This window comes from Thamnophis sirtalis, unplaced genomic scaffold (assembly GCF_051295495.1).
Source record: "Thamnophis sirtalis isolate CommonGarterSnake01/CBP01778 unplaced genomic scaffold, rThaSir2_p1.2 scaffold_4, whole genome shotgun sequence".
Lineage (NCBI taxonomy): Eukaryota > Metazoa > Chordata > Lepidosauria > Squamata > Natricidae > Thamnophis > Thamnophis sirtalis.
This window is the reverse complement of record NW_028261384.1, coordinates 92,971,794-92,993,945: the sequence shown is the minus strand read 5'-3', so window position 1 is coordinate 92,993,945 and position 22,152 is coordinate 92,971,794. Positions and strand designations below refer to the sequence as shown.

The following is a 22,152-nucleotide window of genomic DNA, read 5'->3' as shown; positions in this document are numbered from 1 at the left end:
CCTTTAGAAAAAAACTCCCAGGGGTCTTCAAACCTGACAGATTTGTGGACTTCAACTCCCAGAATTCCTCCTCCAGTCATGTTGGCTCAGAAACTCTGGCAGTGAAGCATGCAAGTCTTAAAGCTGTCAAGTTATAAGATCCTTGCACCCCTAACCCTTTAGGGGGAAAAAACACAGGGATCTTCAAACCTGACAGCTTAAGACTTGTGAACTTCAATTCCCAGAATTCCTCCTCCAGTCATGTTGCGGCAATGTCATCTGCGTGGATCTGCTCCACCTTCGGGGTTTTTTCACAGGGGGCAGGGCTGCCGCTGAAGATGCCAACGAGCCCCCCCCCACCAGAATAACTGCTGCCGCCTCCCCCTCCTCCTCCAAGAGGGCCACCACATTTGCTGCCCGGCACTGCAGCCAAGGTGAAGCCTCCAAAGCTCCCGCAGGCGCCCCCGCCCATGGCAGCAACGGCGGTGCCTCCCACTCTGCTCGGAGCACCTCATCTGGGCTCTGGGTTACCCCTGCCGCCGCCTCCACCTCCACAGTGTTTTTCAGAAGCCAGGAGGCATTCTTTCCTTTCCTTTCATTGCAGAAGGTGCGGAGATCCTCCTGGTCGCCCCCCATTGGCTCAGGAGGTCTTGGTATTTGGATCTAGTGGGTCTCTCGATGCAGAGACTGTGGAGGATTCCTCAGGATCAGATCTCCCTCTGCCAGGGGGCGGTTCGCCACCTGGATCCCCAGTGGCTGCAACTAGCTGTCTGGCACTTGAGGGGAAGCTCCTGAGGAGGCAGAAGATCTTGGACATGGTCATTCACACTATCCAGGCTTCCAGGAGGCCTTTGACCACCAGGATATACTCGCTGACCTGGGTTGCATTTTCTTCCTGGTGCCAGAAACAAGGCATAAGGGATGTGTCCGTGTGTGTTCCCCAGCTGCTGGACTTTCTGCAGGAGGGTTTGGACAGGGGTCTGGTCCCTAGCACTCTCCAGCGTCAGGTTGTGGCCCTTTCTACCATCCTGATTAAGGGGTCCTCCTGGCCCTTGAGCCAACACCCGCAGGTCAAGAGTTTCCTGAAGGAAGCGACAAACATCTGCCCCCGAGCTGTTCACCGTTACCCATCCTGGGACCTGCCATTCATCTGGGGTCGCTTGGTCACAAAGCGTCTTCCCACACCACTGGGCGTTGGTTGCAGGCCTGCATCAAGCTTGCCTACGAACATCAGGGCAGGTCTGTGCTTAGCCGGGTGACTGCGCGTTCGATGAGGAGCGCTGCCACTTCTGCGGCTTGGGCGACCCAGGCATCTATTCTCGATGTATGCAGAGCGGCCATGTGGGCTTCTCCCACTGCATTTATCAGGAACTATAAGATTGACACCTTTGCCTCAGCCAAAGCCTCCTTTGGGCGAAGAGTTCTACAGAAGGTTGTGGATGTTCCGGAGACTCAAGTTTCTTCCCACCCGGGGACACTATAGCTTGGGCATGTCCTACGCTTGGACTCTCCAAGAAGCACACTGAAGAAAGACCGTTGGCTTATCTGAACGGTCATTCTCAGGGCGCTGTGAGGAGAGTCCAATCCCACCCCGGGTCTTCGCGGATGCGAGGGTGATGACTGGACATGACTGTACGGGATTCCTGCTCGGTGGTTCCTCGTTTTTTAAACTGAATAATGGAGGCAAAGGGAGGCGTGGCCAAGAGAAAAAACTCACTCAGTCCTAGAGCAGATAGACTGTGTTAACCCACACTTGGACTCTCCTCGCAGTGCCCTGAGAACAACCGTTCACGTAAGCCAACAGTCTTTAACTTGAGTATATGTGTACAAAATATTTAAAAGTATATTGATCCATAAGTTTCAGGGGGAAAATATCAGAAAGAAGATTTCTTAAGGGACAGATTTCTCTCAGAACTATATTCTCTATTTTTTATCAAAAACCAATTTACAGTTTAAAAATATTTAAAGTTAGCAAATTGAAGTAGAAGATATTTTAGTTAGATTCGATGGATGATTTAAGAACATTTGTCTGGTATCAGAAATATTTGCAGGAGATAACCAGGCTGAGCCCGAGGGAAGGGTCAAATGCGTTATAAGTTACGCGTCCCTGCATGTTCACAAGACATGCAATAGCAATAGTAATAGCAATAGCAGTAGACTTATATACCGCTTCATAGGCCTTTCAGGCCTCTCTAAGCGGTTTACAGAGAGTCAGCATATTGCCCCCAACAATCCGGGTCCTCATTTTACCCACCTCAGAAGGATGGAAGGCTGAGTCAACCCTGAGCCGGTGAGATTTGAACCGCTGACCTGCTGATCTAGCAGTAGCCTGCAGTGCTGCTTTTTAACCACTGCGCCACCTTGGCAAGTCCAGCCCACCTTGAATGCTTCTCTTCTACTCATTTCCCTTGACTGTTAGTGGGTCAGATTTGTAGAGAGCTTAAGCTTGCAATAAATCTTTATTACTCATGTGAACTTTCTGAATGTCTTGATTTCCACTTGACAATATCAGCAAAAACAAGGCATGTGTTAAAAAAAATCCTCTTATACCTAGCATTTCTCTGATAGTGAAATGTTCACTGATGAATAAAATAGCTTTTATAGTCTTATAAAATTAATTGTGAAATTATGCTTCTAGGAATTGACACTTGTAACATCTTTTAGATAACTTATGAAAAGTTGTAAATAAATAGTCAAGTCAGCTTTGCCAGCAGGCAGTACAGGTAGTTTTTCGGGTTATAAAGACAATTGGGACCGGAATTGCCATTGGGAAGCAATGCAGTGGTGCATTTTCATGTGACTGTGCTGCTTAGGGATGGCGATCCCAGTTTTCATCATTAAGAGACCATTGTGTGGATCATTAAACACCGACCTTACATGACAGTGACTTCCAACTTCCTGCTCGCTTCCCCATTGACTTTCCTACTGGAAAGTCAGCAGGAAACTTCAGAAATTGCACTAGCACCATAGCAGCTTGCTGCAACATTGCAATTGCAAACCAAGTGCCAAGAACCCAGATCTCAATTGTGTAACTGCAGAGACGGTGCGATGGCCAGAACTCTGCAGACCAATTGTAAGTGCCCCTTGTTGAGCACCGCCACAAGTTTGAAATGTTTGCTGACATGGTGTAATGCAAACACTGCTCCTATGTGCCTGCTGCTTTAGTAAGAAAATTCTGATTATTGGACAGGTGTGCTGAATCTTTTCTATTTGAGAGATTAATAATGCTTTTTTTTCTTCTCTACAATTCTTTGTTCCCAGTCATGAAGAAAGTCCGTGATTTCTTCAATAAACGGAGATTAAGAAGAACATGTACTTTGGAGGATATCAGGTCGGATGTCTCTTTTTTACAACCCCCTCCGGATGGAGGTTGGGGCTGGGTTGTGGTGGCGGCTGCTGCTACTCACTGCTTGCCTGTCAGTGGCTTTCATAGTGCCCCTTTGGTGTTTACATGCTGCCCCTTCTTGATACTTTCGAATCAAGTAACTGGCAGATAGGTAGGTCATTGTTACATTAAGGTTTCCAGCATAGCTTTGATATATTGTACTGCAGTTTTGTTTATAATTATGTCTTGCTTATTAACAGTCTTTAAGCAAATGGTTTCAACTATATGTCAATGCTCTTGAAATCCACAAGAATTAGTGTCATTTACCTCAGTAAAACATACAAGTGAGTTGATAATATTTTTTTAATGGTATTTTTTTATATGTTTAATTAAATGCATTTGTCTTTTTAAGCTTGGATTGGATCAATCAGCTATGCTTTCATTATGACGTTTGGTCCCGTGTCAGGAAAACTCCTGATGAAATATGGAGCCATCAAAGTGGCAGTAATTGGAGATTTGATGACCATAGGTGGTCTACTGTGGTCATCATATGCTGACAAATTGAAAACCCTATTTTTCACCCGGGGAATCATGGTTGGCGTGGGATCAAGTCTGGCCTACACTCCAGGTAATGCTTTACATTAAAATCAAATTTTGTCACACATTTCTTCTGTTTTCGAAAACATATTTTTGCTTTTGCTTTTGCTTTTGCTTTTGCTTTTGCTTTTGCTTTTGCTTTTGCTTTTGCTTTTGCTTTTGCTTTTGCTTTTGCTTTTGCTTTTGCTTTTGCTTTTGCTTTTGCTTTTGCTTTTGCTTTTGCTTTTGCTTTTGCTTTTGCTTTTGCTTTTGCTTTTGCTTTTGCTTTTGCTTTGCAGCACTTTTTCATGAGAAAACCTGTTAGGTAAGCTTTCCATTGGGAGAGCGAGTACGTTCAGCGAAGCGTTGTGAGAGTTGTGTTGGAGAACACAGAAACCAGCATACAGAGCAGTGGTGGGTTTCAACTAACCAACTAAGAAGAGATAGTATGTCAGGTGCAATCATTTTCCTAGGGAGGACTTCTCCTTAAGTAGAAGTGGGCAAAAAGACACCACCCAGGATGTACAAACTGAAAAAGAAGTAACGTAGGGGATAAAGAAAGAGAGAAATGTAGTTGCTTCTTGGAGAAGGTGGGTAAACTTGGTAAGCCCCTTTTGTGGGTGGCCATTCCTAGCTGCTTGCGCCCAGTGCTGCGGTTGAAGTGAAGCCCCAAAGCCCCCGCCACCACCGGAATATCTGCTGCCGCCTCCTCCTCCTCCTCCAACAGCACTTCCAGATTTGCCACCCGATGCTGTGGCTGAGGTGAAGCTGCCAAAGCTCCTGCCAGCACCCCCACCTGTGGCAGCGACGCCTCCCCCTCTGCTTGGAGCACCTGAGCTGGGCCCCGTGTTACCCCTGCCACCGCCGCCTCCTCCTCCACCATGCTTTTGAGAAGCCATGAGGCCTTTTTTTCCTGCTCCCACCACCTCCGCCGCCTTCTTACTGGCTCCCACAGCCTCATGGCTCCTCAAAAGCACGGCGAAGGAGGAGGGGAGAGGGATAACATGGTGCCCAGTTCAGGTGTTCCGAGCGGAGGGGGATGTGTCACTGCCATGGGCGGGTGTGGTGGCGGGAGCTTTGGCAGCTTCACCTCAGCCGCAGGGTCGGACGGCAAATCTGGCAGTGCTGTTGGAGGAGGAGGAGGAGGTGGCGGCAGAAGATATTCTGATGGCAGCGGGGGCTTTGGGGCTTCACCTCAGCTGCAGTGCTGGGCGCAAGCGGCTAGGACTGGCCGCCCACAAAGGACCTCCCCGGGCTTGCTTTGCTGAAAACGGGGCGACTGGTGCTAGTTTGAGCGGCCGGCGCAAACTACCGTCAGTCGCCCAGTGCTCAACAAAACAAGCCTGGGGAGGTCCTTTACGGGTGGCCAGTTCTAGCCACACCTTAGAGGGGGTGTTCCCGGAAGTTAATTGCTTCCAGGTTCACCGACCAACTGGTCCGCAAGGACCGGTAGGAACCCACCCCTGATACAGAGATGCTGCAGTTTAAATAGGCTTTTACTTTCGTGGAAATAGAGGTATCAGAATCCATCAAACAGTCCAAATCATAAACAGATAAGACAGTCTGTCATCAATGTCTTTCAGTTAAGGGATAATCCAAATAACATAGTCCATAATCATACAAACAGTCCGTTTGCTAACTGTTGCAAAACTTACAATAGCTCACGACACTCAGATCAGATCAGCCCAGCATCTAGCAAACAGAGAGCTAGCAGTCATTCTGGCTCTCTCGTATGGCCGATTGAGGAAAAACAGCAACCAATCACATTTTACAGTATAGCAATAGCAATAGCAATAGCAGATTTTTATATACCGCTTCATAGGCCTTTCAGCCCTCTCTAAGCGGTTTACAGAGTCAGCATATTGCCCCCAACAACAATCCGGGTCCTCATTTTACCCACCTCGGAAGGATGGAAGGCTGAGTCAACCCTGAGCCGGTGAGATTTGAACCGCTGAACTGCTGATCTAGCAGTCAGCTGAAGTGGCCTGCAGTACTGCATTCTACCCACTGCGCCACCTTGGCTCATGATTTAGTATGATTTAAAGAAACAATTACAACATTGCTACATGATTTATATATTGCCAACCCAACTGTTAGATTAAATTCCTAACAAAACTCATTAGAAATAGTAGCATGGTTTTTAATTGTGTCAGATGAAAAGCAATGTTTAAGCTTTCTCCTTTCCCAGATACCTTTTTCATGTTAAATAAAACAGAGGGTGATGTGACTGGACTTCAATATAAAAGAACTACTTTAAATTTCTGTTTATTTCTTGATAGGCCTGATAATGGTTAGCCTTTACTTTACTACAAAGCGTTCATTTGCCACTGGATTAGTGATGGCTGGAGGGGCTGCAGGAACTTTCGTACAGAATAGACTTCAGTATTATCTAATTCAGAATTTTGGATGGAGAGATAGTTTGCGTGTGTATAGTGCAATTCTAACCATATGTATTTTTGCTGGATTTGCCTACAGGCCTCTTCAAAAACGTATGTATCTGCTTTGGGCATTTTAAATTAAATATCTCCTTTTTCCTGTGTGTGGGGGGGGAAGAGAATCCATATTGGGTAAAATAAGGATACAAAGTAACACAAAGAGTTCTTTTCAGGTTTCTGAATTTTCCTACACAATTACTCAGACAAAACACAACTATACATCCCTGCCCCCCCCCCCCCCCCAATAAATAAGTAGCAACATGGGAATAAAAAGAAAGTAAATCCAACATTTAGGACAAGTATTGCAACCATGTTTGCAATTTGATCTCAATCTGGGATGCTGGTTGTAGACTGAATGTAGACCAATGGACAGTGTCATACAGCAAATGGAAATTATATGAGTGGTACAACAAATGGTGCATTGCTTAAATTAAAATGTGACCCTACATTATCTCAGCTTCCTTTCATGGACTGTTTTCCAAAGACCCTTTCTAATTTTATTTAAATTGGGGCAAGTCTTTAATAAGATAATATGTAACCATTGACTATAGATGGAATCATAGCACTAGCACCCAGAGGCTTATATACCTCTTCACAGTGCTTTAAAAGCCTCTCTTAGCGGTTGACAGAGTCAGCATATTGCCCCCAACAATCTGGGTCTTCATTTTACCCACCTCGGAAGGATGGATTACAAATGCATCCTAGGACTGTTTTGAAAAGGTAGTTTATACGTTTAGTTTCCCTCGTCTTGTAATATCTAATTCAAATTTTCTGCATCTGGATGTGGATGTGATGTAGCAGCTAATAATATGGAACAGAGCAGAAAATGTATGTCTTGTAAGTCATAAATTCATTGGACATGTGAGTAGATAAGAACTTGACACATCTTAAGTGTTCTGTAAAAGTAAGTTTCACAACCATGTATTTATTAAATTCAGATTCTGGTTATTAATGATTGTAGTGACATTTGTCTATCAGAGATTATTTCGCACCGCCCTGTCTTCTCCTGTTCTCCACTGTCTCCCAGAGTCTAACCATTGCCCACTGCATCAATGACACTCATCCTCTGCCGTCTCCTTCTCTTTTGCCTTCAGTCTTTCCCAGCATCAGGGTCCTCTCTTCTTATTTGATGGCTAAAATATTTATGGTTCAGCTTCAGTATCTGTCCTTCTAAAGGACAGTCAGGGTTGGTTTCCTTTAGGATAAAGCTATTTAAAGAAGCTGAATATAAATGCAAGATCAGACCCATCTGGCCTGGCAATAGCTAGAACTTAAGGAAGTCAGCATGTTTGATCCTTATCCCACCACTACCCCCAGATCTCAGGTATTCCACTATAGATTTTTTGTTAACATCTATTCGTCCAAAATTACTTTTATCATCCCTCTCATTTATCATTCTGTCTCCAATCTAATTTGGGTTTTCAGATGATAAGAATTCAGGAAAGGGCTAGCTCAGTTATTGTCAGTAAAGAGACCTGTCACTGACTGCTTATTTTATTTAATAAATTTATAGGGCAGCTTTGGGGAACAGAAAAGCTGGGACATATTAATTAGGAAAGACCCTATCAGTATGCCTTATAGTAAAAGACAAATCTGTTCTTCTGGGAAATATTGTAGTTTAATTCCTGAAATTCATGTTTCTTGTCTTTTTCATTTCAGTAAATGAAATGGAAAAAAGACTGTTTTCAGTTTAACACCCCAGAACTTGAGGCATAGGACTGCACTAAAGCAACTCAATTCATTTCTTAAATCGCCCATGCTGTTTGCTTCCAGGAATGCAAATTGCAAATGAAAGCAACTAAGTAGTTGTGTCAAGTATCTAGAACAAATTTCCTTAACCTAGGGAAAATCGAGTTACCGTATTTTTCAGAATATAAGATGCACCTTCCACCACCACCCCCCGAAAAAAGGGGAAAATCTGGGTGTGTCTTATACACTTAATACAGCATTTTTGGCCTCTGAAACCCCGCCCCTTCACAAAAATGGACGTGCAGAGGGTTTGGTAATGGAGGCTGGGGTGGGCAAAAATGAGCAAAAAACAGACTGTTTTTTGCTCATCCCCCCCCAGCGCCCAAGAGCACTTTGCAGGCCTCCTAAAGGCTATGTGTGCCCTTTTTGTGGCAAAAAGGCCTGTTTTGGCAAAAAACAGCCCTTTTTTGCTTGTTACACCCCACCAGCCCCCAGGAGTACCTAAAGGCTATGCATGCCCTTTCTTTTGGCGAAATACAGACCACTTTTTCCTCATCCCCCCCAGCCCCCAGGAGCACTTTGCAGGCCTCTGAAGCTCTCTGCATGCCCCGTTTTTCACAAATGAAGCATGCATAGGGTGACCAGACGTACCAATTTCAGCGTGACAAGCACGATTTTTAACAATTTTTCCTGTGTCCCTCCGCCTTTTAAAAAAGTCCCGATTTTTTTCTGGCTTCATGTTGAAAGCCCAGTGGATTTGCTTCAGAAATCCTAACCGGGGCAAGACAAAAGACACCCTGTCTAACTAACCTCTCTCTCTCTGTGTCTCAGTACTTTCATTGAAGATAGTAAAACGTTAAAACAACAAAATGGACCTCCCCCCCCCGCGCCACGTTTACCTTATTTTATAAGAAAAAAATGATCTAGTACCATAGAGCTGCAGGAAATGGTTAGAGGGGTCGCCAGTGTTACTTCCTGGATTTTCCGGAGGAGAGGGGCACGGAGGTTGGAGGACTGCTCAAAATGGTGGGAAAAGAAACTTTCTGGTAAGTGTGCTGGGTTTTTTTCTTTTATTTTTTAATGCATTTTAAAATAATGTAGGTTTTTAAAAATGTGCAGCTGCTGTTTTTTTATTCAAAACAATATGTGTAACACTCTGATGTGCCATGGAAAAATCATTAAAAAAAACCTGAAAGAACAAAAGGGTTTTTTAAGGGTATTTTCCTGATCAAAACTATAATTGTTTCTGCATGACACCCTTAATCACAAATAGCCAACTACACTTCATTCTAAATAGTTTTATTTCCTTTATTGTATGTGATTATTCAAGTCCAAAAACTGAGTTAATTGGATAAACTCAGCTCCACAATTTACTAAATATACAGTTACAGGAATTTCATGTATAGTATGCTGTCTCTCAGGGTTTATTGAACATAGGAGAATAATATGAGAGGGATTTGATGTAAAATAAGCTCTTTTAATGAATTCAAAATCAACGCAGCAGGCAAGACATGGGAGTGAACATAATACACACTTTAACAATATTTTTTTTTCTTTTAGCCATCAAATACTGCAGCAAGTGTGTCAGTAATAATAGCAAGACAGGCATAGGATTTTCCAGCCAGGTTAATTTTACTTTTTTATGGTTTTGATGTTGTATTTAATTTTATCTGTATTAGAAACTTATGAAGGCTGTGCAACATTTTGAGGTGATATAGAGTATGTAAAGGCATGAATACAGTAGAACCTCTGGTCACAACCATAATTCGTTCCATAACTTTGGTCGCAAACTGATTTGGTCATGAATCAAACCTAATTTTGGAAATTTGGCGCTTACAAAAAAAATGGTGCAGAAGGGGAAATCAGCAGCGGGGAGAATGTGAATATTTTGTTCAGAAGCGTTCGTGACCAGAGGTTCTACTGTATAACATCTTCACTTAAGACTTAAGATTCACTTAAGATATAACATCTTCACTTAAGATTCACTTAAAAACTATGGCAAGAAAGGTGGTATAATGGGCTTAGTGACCAAAGTTACAATGGCATTGAAAAAAGTGACTGATTACCATTTTTCACACTTAGTGACCATTTTCACACTTAGCGACCATTGCAGCATCCTCATGGTCACATGATCAAAATTTGGATGTTTGGCAACAGTTACAATTTATATTTGTAAATTGTAGTTATGTTGAAATAAAAAAAAACATTACAATACTATTTTTGCGTTGTATGAAAATTTTTGTTGCTCCTTATAACATTTTTAATCAAACCCCCCCCCCCCCCCCGGTCAATGGTGTCCCTCTTTACCAATCTGAAAATCTGGTCACTTTAGGCATGCAGGAAGTTTGGGAGGTCTTCAGAGTGCAAAAACTTTTTTTTTAATTTACCTGATGTGTCTTGTACTCCGGTGTGTCTTATACTCTGAAAAATACAGTGAATTGCAGCTCCTGTTATCCAGTCAGCCTTGCCAAGTAGACTAGACTTAGAAATCAATGCCACATACTTTAGGTCTAAAATTACTTTTATTCAAAGAGCTATAGTAAAAAATTCTTGCAATTCCCAATGTGCTTCGTTCTGCTCTCATTTTATCTTTGTGTGACGTAGAGAGGGGTGTGTCTGAGATGATTACTGAAATTAGTTTCTTGGAATGGACTTAAGCCACACTTGTTTGATGGTTGCCTTGGTAATGGCTTTTCCTCATGTTTTTCTAGGCCATTCCCTTATGCCTTTCCCACCGAACATACTGGCTGCATTTCGGAAATTGTAGGCACCAGGGTAGAAAAAAAAATCCCGGTGTGATTCCTATTCATGATAAAAGTAAACTTTTTGTGTACAAGGAACTCATTCTCTCTAATGCCTATACCTGCTCCAGCTGTGTCCAGCAAGACATGTTAACAGAGGTTCTTGTGGTATATAAAATCATTTTTTGCAATCATCCTCAAAATAATTGCTTAAACATCACACAAATCCGTCCTGTGCTCATTTGTGATGCACTTTTTATGTTATCCGGGTTGCACATAACTGTTGTATTTATTGCTTTCTGGTGAAATTAATCAGTATTGCGTACACAGTAATAATTTCTCTTTTTTTTACTTTGTATTTTACAGATAGAACTCATCCAAGTGTAGTTGAAAAATTTAACACCTCTAAGAGGGTTTATAGTCGATTTAGCTTTATGGAAAGATTGTATTTTTGAGATATGGGTCAGTTCTCTTGGATTAGCAAAATTTGGATTCTACATACTTTTTGTGCATATGGTAAGTTGCCATTATCTTTTTTTTTTTTTTGGCTTTTCTGTTATAGCTTGGAACGAGGGTCCCCAACCTGTGGGCCATGACCCACTAGTGGGCTTTGAGGGTTTGCAACCAGGCCATGGTAATGGCCGGCTCGTGTGTGTGTGTGTCCACGCATATCTTCACTTGCATGAGCACCAGCCAAGCACATACACATGCTCCATTTAAATGAGCAGTAAGGTATGTGTGCATGGTACTTGCACAAATGGAGTGTGTTATATTATATCTATAGTGTCAAGTCACAGTACTTTTGACAGTGAATGTATGCCTTTTGGATTCAAGTTCTGTAAAGATGTTGTGCCTTAAAATGGCTTCTACTGTACAGCACAGTGGAGTTGCCATGGTAACGGCTTCACAGTACTCCACAAGGGGCTCCCTCCAATACAGGATTGGGATAAATACATACCCAGACTACCCCGATTTATCAGCTAATTCTAACTATTTTAAGACATGTGGCTAAACATTCAATTTTTACCAGTTTTAATCCTTAACTCAATTTTGGAGAAGGGCTACATCAATTTGGGCCAAGTTGATTTATTTTTAGTAGCTGTAAGATTGTCGTTTGTCCATAATAGGTAAGTGGTCACTGAGAACAAGTGTACATTTATTTCAATAGTGTCAGATACACCAACTGCAGTCTTGACTGTACTAACTTTCAAAACTTGAATAATACTTGGTCAATTACTTTTGAGGAATAATTTTTGAAGAAAACATCGTGTCATTGCCAAAGAATCTAAATTTGGTGCCGCCTTCATATATTGGATTAAATCCCATAGTCCCCTGTCAGTTTGATTTTTGGCAATGCATTATGGAGGCACCAAATTGGAGAACACTAATGTATCCAATGAAGATAGACTTATCAGGAGAGGAGTATGAAATGTTTGAATTGTCAGTCAGTTACATCTATTTTTTTTTTGCTAACTATTTACATAAATCTTTAAACAAGTATGACTGAATTTGCGGCTATATTTAATTACTAGGTTAGCTTAATTATGACTAGTGTTCACTAAACAGAATACTTTAAACCCGACATGTTAAAAATCGTGCTTCATTTTCTTTTTTGCAGATGAAACTTGCAGACGATTTGGGTATTCCTGTGGAAAAAGCATCCTACATTATGGTGGGACTTGGAGTAAGCAGCATGATTAGTTGTCTTCTGTTTGGAAAAATTTGTGATATTGAAAGTGTCGACCGACTTTATGTTAACCAGGCATCCATATTATCTGTTGGTAAGTTTCACAGTAAGCTTCTGAATGTTTTTTGCCTGAGAAATTATGGTTTTAGACCTAGAAACATCAAGAGTGTCATTTCTTGCACATATGAGTTATATCAGCACAACTACAAGTTAACGCTGTGCCTTAAGTTAATTATTGCCAAATCTTCTTGAGGCCATTCGTGTGATGGCTTGAATTCCAGTTCTCACTGGAACATGATGAGTAGAAATTAGGAATTAGGAGAATGGAATCTGACACATGAGGTGGGTTCTCATGGGAGAACCTACTGTATTTTTTGGAGTATAAGATGCACCCTTTTCCCTCAAAAAAGAGGCTGAAAATCTGGGTGTGTCTTATACACTGAATACAGCATTTTTTGCCTCCTGAAACCCCACCCCTTTCACCAAAATGGTCGTGCATAGCTTGTAGGAGGCTTTCAGAGAGCTCCTGAGGGCTGGGGAGGGCAGAAATGAGCAAAAAATGAGCCATTTTATGCTCATTTTTGCCCTCCCAGCCCCCAGGAGCACTCTATAAGCTTTCTAATGCCCTTTTTTGACAAAAAAAGGGCCTGTTTTCACAAGAAATGGGCTGTTTTTTGCTCATTTTTTGCCCCCGACCCACTCCCCAGGAACACTCTACAAGCCTCCTAAGGGCTATTCATGACCTTTTTTAAAAAAACAGGCCCGTTTTTGTGAAATATGGGCCATTTTTGGGAGGTTTGCAGAGTGCAAAAACTTTTTTTTTTTAATTTGCCTCTTCAAAATCTTGGTGCGTCTTATACTTTGGTGCATCTTATACTCTGAAAAATACAGTAATTTCTTTATGGCACTCTAGCAGAAGACACTTGGGCACTTGGAGCCAATGCATAGGTTCCTTAATATGAGGCACAGAAGATGCATTACTATCATACTTGAGAAACAAAATTTTTGGTAAGCAGAACTAAAATATTGGAAATTAGCAGTGGCAAAGCCTGATGAGTGCTGTTTTATCTTAGTTTACATTATAGAGTAAATAAATACATTTGGTTCATATTGAAATCTGTGTCCTTCATGTTTTATTTTTCAGGTGTGGTCTACTTTATTATTCCTCATTGCACATCTTTTACCGCTCTTGTAGTCGTTCGCTCCTTTTTGGGATTTTTCGACACAGGAAACTATGTTCTCCTACCTATCCTTACATTTGATTTGGTGGGAGCAGAAAGAATGCCTGTTGCATGGGGATTTATGATGGCTGTCAATGCAATTAGCTGTTTTGGTCCACCCTTTGCAGGTAAACCAGTTAATGCGATTTGTCTGTAAAAAACACTGAGCCTGGAGAAAACTATACTGCTAATGTGTCCAAGAACTGACTCTTCCCAAGGCCTGCCTGAGTATTTATTTGCTTATTATATTTGTATGCCTGCAAATCTCACAAATATGGCATACAGCAGTGAATTAAAAAGAAAAACCAATAAATATTTAAAAACAGTCATGTTTCAAAACCATAGCATAGCATAGCAGTTAGACTTATATACCGCTTCATAGGGCTTTCAACCCTCTCTAAGTGGTTTACAGAGTCAGCATATTGCCCCCAACAATCCAGGTCCTCATTTTATCCACCTCGGAAGGATGGAAGGCTGAGTCAACCTTGAGCCGGTGAGATTAGAACCGCTGAACTGCAGATAACAGTCAGCTGAAGTGGCCTGCAGCACTGCACCCTAACCACTGCGCCACCTCGGCTCCAAACAATAAAATGGCACCCAAGCAAGGAGAATGATATGAGCCACAGTAAAATAGCTGTCAGCGTTCCAAATATCATCCAAAATTAAATCAGAGTCCAAGGCAGAATATTCCTCAAAGTTCCAATTTATTAAGAGAGACATGTTGGCACATATGTAGAAACCTGAATCTGAAAGCTTCCTGGGTTTCCGCACCCAGTTGAAAGTTCACAATCTTGCCTCCACACCCACAAGTCCATCACATGGTCCAATATTCCACTGCCATGCTGGCAGTTTTACCCATCCAGTTCCGGTCAGGCTCAGAGAGGTAGAGAACAAAAGATGACCTTGGCTTCCTAGAAAGGAATTTTATTTTGATAACAATACATTCTACTTCTAACTATTCCCCCTCCCAATTCCCTACTAATGAAACAGCATAGTAGAAAAGAATATTAGTGTGGCAGGCCAAAGATCCTAAAAGGAATCGGCTGCAGGCCTGACAATAGCATCACAGGATTTCCCCAGTCTGCTAGGACCCCAAGGTCTGATGGTACAGCCAGGTCCTGAGGGACTTGAATATTGAACAGGATGGACTTTGCCTCACTTCTGGGGGTAAAATATCTCAAAATGGGAGTGCCACACCAAAGACAGTCTGCCTTCTGAGACCCAAGTTTAATTCCCTAATAGTTGGGACATGCAGCCTGCTTTCTCTGGTAGGACAAGCACATATAATGAGGAAGAAGCAGTCCCTCAGATCTCTCTTCCCCAACTACTCTCACCTGGAATCAGCCCCGGAGAAAGGAAGTGAACTGGAGCAGCACTCTTATCGCCCACCCTCAATCAAACTCAATCCAGAAGGACTCCATGGTCAATGGTATCAAAAACTGCAGAGAGGTCAAACAGGGCAAGGATGGATGCCTCACCCCCATCTCACACTTGCCTGGCTTCTTGAGGAGCAGGTGAGGCAAACTGACCATCGCTAAAACCTACTCACATAATCCCCTGAACCAGTTTAATCAGCAAAGAGGGACATGGATCTAAAGAACGGGGCTGAGCTTACAGCCCCAAAGACCCTGTCCGTTTCCTCTGGTCAGACAGGTCCATTCCTGTTCAGATAACGGCAATATTCCTTGCTAGGTATTTCCACTGGTTCTGCAACAAGGCCAGCGTCCACTTGGTTCTCTGAGCCCCTCTTAACCCCTCTTAGCTGCTCATGAGCCCAGAAGGACACATGCCTACCCAGAACAGAGTGGCAGGACACAATAAGGTCTGCACATAATAAGAACAGAGACTTAATGATGCTTTGCCATACTTACCACCACTAGTTAGGTCTTTTTTCCTCTTTCTTTTCTATGTATGCCTATATAGGTACTCCTTGTTTAATGAGCTCTACATGGGGTTGCAATGGGCTCTACATGGGGTTGCCCCTGAAGTGCATCCGGCGACTGCAGCTAGTCCAAAATGCAGCCGCGCGAGTGATAGTGGGCGCACCGCGGTTCGCCCACGTTACACCTGTCCTCCGCGAGCTGCATTGGCTGCCTGTTGGTCTCCGGGTGCGCTTCAGGATACTGATGACCATCTTTAAAGCACTCCATGGTAGCGGGTCTGGGTACTTGAGAGACCGCCTTCTGCCGATTACCTCCCTAAATCGACCAATTAGATCGCACAGACTGGGCCTCCTCCGAATTCCATCTGCCAGTCAATGTCGACTGGCGACCACACGGAGGAGAGCCTTTTCTGTTGCCGCCCCGACCCTGTGGAACGAGCTCCCCATGGAGATCCGTACCCTCACCACTATCCAGACCTTCCGCGCAGCCCTCAAGATCTGGCTCTCCCAGCAGGCCTGGGGATAGGTTTCCAATTACCCGCCCGAGTGTTTGATCGCTGAATGAAAGTTGTGTTTTATTATTTTTTCTTTGTGCACATATTGTTTTGTTTTTGACCTTGCACCCCCCTCCCCTGTGGTTGTAAGCCGCCCTGAGTCCCCTCGGGGAAAAGGGCGGCATATAAATCCCAATAAAACCTTAAAAACCTTAAAATGATTACTCATTTAGCAACCATTTGAACTTATGACAGCACTGAACAAGGGTAGTTACAATGGGACTTCGTACCTACAACCATTGTAGCATCTTGCAGTCATGTGATAAGAATTTCTCTGGCTGGCTGCTCACAAAGTCAGTGGGGAAGCCAGCAGGAAGTCAGAAGCTATGCTTATAAGAGGTTCTCGCTTAACGAACTGCACAGTTCTCACTTAACATTGGTAACTGGGGATTGCAAGAACTGTTGCAGCTAAGTGGTATGGTCGCTATTTTTTTATATAAAACTATGTTGCTAAATTATGGCATTTTCAATTCCAATTAGCAGTTAAGCAAGGACCAGCTGAATAGCTTTTGGGATCAGGAAGGTGTATGCTGTGATTACTTAAATCTTTTTGATACTGGAATGTATGGTATCATTTGAAAGAAAATTCTGTTTTGGGAAAGGAAGCACAAAAGTAAACAACATATTTTTGTTTCAGGTGTAATGTATGATGCATATGGCAATGATACCATTGGCTTTGTAGTAACTGGGGTTTGCAATATTGGAGCAGCTGGCATACTTGCTTTAATACCCTCGTTGCAAAAATCATCAGTCCAGGCAACAAAAAACTACATTAATGCTTCTGTATGTGTAATAACCAATACCATCGTGCCTTGGCAATCTCCAAGTATTTCATTAGGGGTAAGGAGTATTTGATGACATTTCTTTCTCTAAACAAGAAAATTTCTTTCGTCTTCTTTTTCTTCCTCCTCCTCCTCCTCCTTTGGTAGTATGTGTTCTATACTAACCTGATCTTTGATAGGCATTTTATCACAATGACTCTTTCAGTTATTAGCATTTCTATTGACAGGTGGTAGAGAAATTAATATAGAATCTTCATCACGGTCTTCGTGATTTGCTCCAACAGGATGTGCCAGCTACATGAAGACTCATTTAAAACTCTCAGAGTTTAGAGGTTTTGGCATGAACCCTTGCCCTTTGTGTGGTTCCAGCTATTTTTTAGAAAAAATGCATCACAAGCAACATATTTGGCTAATTTCTCTGGAGATTCCCCCCCAATTCTGTTATTTTCTTCATTTCGTTCGTTCCTAGACAAATGCAAAGTATAAAAAGTACAGTTTCATTGCCGTTTGCCTTTAAGATACTTAAGGCCCTTTTAATAAATTCCAATAGTAGGGAGTAACCCACTCTGAAATACCTTATACCCCTTTTGTCTGGGAAAAGGCTGCATTACACAGGCTGTTAAAAAATATCAGATGTTCATAAAGGAGACCTGATATAATTACTCTTTCTGTCAGAAATTCATTGGATACAGTACTAAAGCTGTTGAACCCATAGCAGCTGAATGTCTAGATTGAGGCCTCAGTCCCCATCTGTCTCAAAAACTGTATACTTAGTTCTTGTTTAGTGACCACAGTTAGGACCAGCAACTCAGTCATTAAGTGAAGTAGTTGCTAAATGGAGAATTATGTGATGGTTTTTGCATATGATTTTACTTGACCCTTCCTGCTTACAGTATCAGAAGAATACAACTCCAGTTGTATGGTTGGGAAGGTCCCCAAATTTGATACTTGAGGAAGCTGGGTAAAAGGTTGGATCTTATAGTCCCTTTCCCTCACTCCAGTGCCCTCTGGAATGCTTGTCTTCATGCTGCAATAATTAGGAGGAGGAAATGAACAGATGCTTTAGATATTTACAATCTTTAGAGAGGAAGTGATTACAAGACAGTAAGGCTTGAGTTTTGGTTTGGGATCACAATTCTTACAAGCTGATTTAGGATGTTGGGAATTATAATAATCTCTATATATATTTTAAAATTGTCCCAAAGCAGAGTTTGAAGGCTATGTGGAAGGATGGTTTATAGCTAATGAATCCAAAGATTATTTAAATTATAGATTTCAAAAGGAATATGAGTGATCATGATAATAGATGATAAGACTTTTAAAATCAGATGTACACTGTCTTTATCTCAGATACATAGTGTGTATTCAGATTATGAGAGGAAATGGAAGAATGCTGTTGAACTGCCATCATTAATACTGTCTTTCATAATACATTTTTTGTTACAGAGTATTACTTCCTCATTCACAAAATCTATGATATCTCCTGCAGCAAGTACCTCAGGCCATTCAAAAGGATTCAGCATGAAATCCTTTAAAAGCATATTAAAGTCAGATACAACATCTGTTAAGATGACGTCAGAACCTAGGACCTCTATGGGTACTGTGGAATATATGAAGGCTTTCCCGGATCAAGAGAACGATACAGCTGAGGGGAAATCAGAATTAGCATCTGTTCAAAGTCAAACTTCAATCTCCATGACCCAGGACCTACCCATACCTTGTAAAAAAGAAGATGTAGTGGTCTTGCATGAGTATGAAGGTGACGAGGAAGCTGAAATTACAATTGGGGTAAGGCCTGGACAGGAGTTAACCGTGCCAGAACAACTCATGAAAAAGGAAAGGTCAGACTCTAAACAATTGGAGCGTTTTCCTCACAGAAAACAAGATGGGGTGGCTTTCTTAGATGAGTATGAAGGAGACGAAGAAGAAGCTGAAATTGCAACTGGGGTAAAGCCTGGACAAGAGCTAACCGTGCCAGAACTATTCATGAAAAGGGAAAGGTCAGACTCTAAACAATTGGAGCGTTTTCCTCACAGAAAAGAAGATGGGGTGGCTTTCTTAGATGAGTATGAAGGAGATGAAGAAGAAGCTGAAATTGCAACTGGGGTAAAGCCTGGACAAGAGCTAACCGTGCCAGAACTATTCATGAAAAGGGAAAGGTCAGACTCTAGACAGTTGGAGCGTTTTCCTCATAGAAAAGAAGATGGCGTGGCTTTTTTAGATGCCTTTATTGGTGATGAGGAAGAGCAGTTGAGATATGTGCCTTCTGCCTCCCACAAAAAAGAAGATGAGTTGGTGGTGGAGGATATGGATGTCCATAATGATTATCAAGAACAGCTTAAGAGCACAGCTACACTGAATCCAACTGAAGAAAATAAAACTTCTACATCATTGAAAGACTCTGGAAAGACTTCCCCACAGAAAGAGCAATGATGTCATATTTGCTAAAGATGAAGTTAGCAATTTACCGTCATAAGAGAGGAAATAGCAATAGTAGTACTATTAGTATTTAGGATTAAGTAACATTAGCATTATTAGCATTAGCATTATTAGCATTATTAACATTATTATTAGTAGTAGAATTAACAACATTTGATCTAGCACATCTGCATGACTTTCTAGTAGCAATTTCTTTGTGTTATTCTGTATACATTTTCATGCTTGTTTACCTAGCTTTTACAAATAATTGTTTCTAAAATAATTGTTTATTTTTCATTATTTTATAACTTAGATGTACAAACAATTTGAAAAGAACTGAATTCCCAGCAGATATTAAAACCATTTTGTCATTTGCCTATTTTTGGAAAATAAACAAGCGTTTAAATTATTTATGCTTTGTAGCTAAATTGAGTTGAGACCATCTTCCTATGCAAGACAAAATTTGTAGCTCTAACCTTTATCTTCATTTTTTGCTACTGCACAATAGGACTATTCTAAGTGTCAAATTTTGTTCATCATATGGTGCACATATTCAGCTAATTTAAGGTGACAAGACGTCCCGATTTTCATGGGACAATCACACTTTTGCACAATTTGTCCCGTGTCCCGGGACATTCTTAAAAACTCCCGATTTTTGTGACCGGACCCGGAAGTAAGCCTGCCCCGCCCCCAGCCCAATGTTCCCTCTAATTTTTTTTCAGTGTGAGCGGAAAAGTACAGTGTGTGAGCGGCACAGTTTCATGCCTGAGCACCTAAGAGAGCCACAGTTTGAACTGCTGTCGTGTCTGCTGGACATTTGCGCAACATTCCAAGCGCCAAGCGCCAATTGCGAGCAAGGTTTCAGCCCGATGAATGCCAGACATGAAAGTGCCACTCAAACACTATACTTTTCCGCTCACCCTGAAAAAAAAAAGGCTATCTGCTCAGCTTTTACATTGTTAGACTGGCTAGAGAGAGACATGGCACCAACAGGGTCCTGGGTCCTGGCATTTTGCAGGCAACCTGTCCTCTCACATTCTTTGGAATGCAACCCATCACATGTGAATTAGATTTTGCCAATTATCCTATTAAAAGATAATCCTATTATTCTAAAATACGACTAACTCAATATTAAAAACTGTAAATATTTGATGCTGATAAATAATAGCAGTAATTGTTATTTAGTATGAGTAAAATCAGTATTGATATATCAATATAATATCTATCAAAATTGACAATAAACACTAAAATAACAATACAAATATATAATGTGAAATATAAATGTAATAAATATAATATATAAATGCAACATAAATGTAATAAAATAATTTATCATGAAACTCTCCCCCTTTAAAGTAGTAAGATCAATTAAATAGTCTAGCAAGTTTGGACAATATGCTATATGTTATGTTACTTAAGAATATATATACCTCAGAGTCAGATACAACATCCACATCATTTCCAACTGAGTCAATAAAATCATATGCCATGCCAAAACTATTTTAAATAAAGATATGAAATTAATCAAGTATTGCATTTATTTTTCAAAATGAATGTACATTTTTTTATTATTTAAGTTTTGTACCCTATCTTTTCTAACGTCAACTTTAAAAAGATGTTACATCAGACTACAATACAAGTAATTAAATGAAGACTAAAATAAGTGTTTTGGCATATTGAGCTTTTTATATTTCTTTCTAATATTTCTTCCTTAGTTGAGAACTTCCTCCTCAGCTTACTTACGCATTAACTGTTTGTTGCTTTTATGGTTTATTCATTCATTGCTCCATCTTCAGTTTTTTTCACAGGGGGAGGGCTTCCTTCCTTCCTTCCCTCCCTCCCTCCACTCCTTTGGCCACCAATTTTGATCCAATTCTCTCTCTCTCTCTCTCTCACACACACACACACACACACACGTTCTTTGGGGGGGGGTTGAATTACTCTGCCTCACTGCGCAAAGTCGGCTCAGCATGTGTTCGGCCCCCACTTACGGCGAATCAAATCCGCGGCCGGCGGGACCAAGGCAGGGGTTGCATTTCAAAGCCGCCAGTCCTCTTGCTTCTTCTCCTTCACCAGCAAAGCTCCCACTGGCTTCCCGGCCCATGGCTTTGGCGTCTCTCCCTCCACGTGGAGCACCTGAGCTGGCCCCCGCGTTATCCCTCCCCCTTCCTCCTCTGCCGTGCTTTTGAGGCCGCGGGAGCTAGTAGGAAAGCGGCGGAGGTGGAGGCGGCGGCTCAGCCGCTTTCCTACTAGCTCCCGCGGCCTCAAAAGCACGGCAGAGGAGGAAGGGGGAGGGATAACGCAGGAGCCAGCTCAGGTGCTCCGCGTGGAGGGAGAGATGCCAAAGCCATGGGCCGGGAAGCCAGCGGGAGCTTTGCTGATGAAGGAGAAGAAGCAAGAGGACTGGCGGCTCATCAAAACAAGTCTGGGGAGGTCCTTTGCGGCCAGCCAGTTCTAGCCGCCTGCAAAGGACTTCCCCACGTTTGCTTTGGTAGAAATCTCTGCGCGGCAGTTAGAAACCTCTGCGCGGGGATTTCTTTTTATGTGCACGGCCGCGCAGGCGTGCACCTTAGAGGGAACAGTGCCCCAGCCCTGTATACCCATCCCAGCCAGCTGGTATTTTGTTCCTTCTGTCTCCCCGTTGCTCAGAAAAGCAACTTCGGGAAGGTCCTTTGCTAGCAGGCAGGTTCTAGAACGCCTGCAGCCACCAAAGGACCTTCCCAGAGTTGCTTTTCTGAGCAACGGGGAGACAGGAGGGACGCAATCTCCTTTCATTCTCCCTCTGCCTCATTCACTTGTTCAGGCAGCAGAAAACGAAAGAAAATCGCATAGCCGAGAACAAAGGAGCCTGCAGCCTCCTTCAT

The 22,152-nt window shown here is 42.2% G+C and overlaps 1 protein-coding gene across 1 annotated transcript; it reads left to right on the top strand.

Moving 5' to 3' along the window:
• Positions 1-3,242: 3,242 nt before the first annotated feature.
• Positions 3,243-19,666, top strand: LOC148045987 (monocarboxylate transporter 10-like). Its single transcript, XM_087711865.1, is given in 10 exon segments — positions 3,243-3,416; positions 3,419-3,476; positions 3,717-3,932; positions 6,160-6,369; positions 11,112-11,142; positions 11,144-11,261; positions 12,364-12,526; positions 13,577-13,780; positions 16,726-16,928; positions 18,317-19,666. Coding segments are annotated over 10 exon segments (2,364 nt in total). The 3' UTR covers positions 19,304-19,666.
• Positions 19,667-22,152: the final 2,486 nt, after the last annotated feature.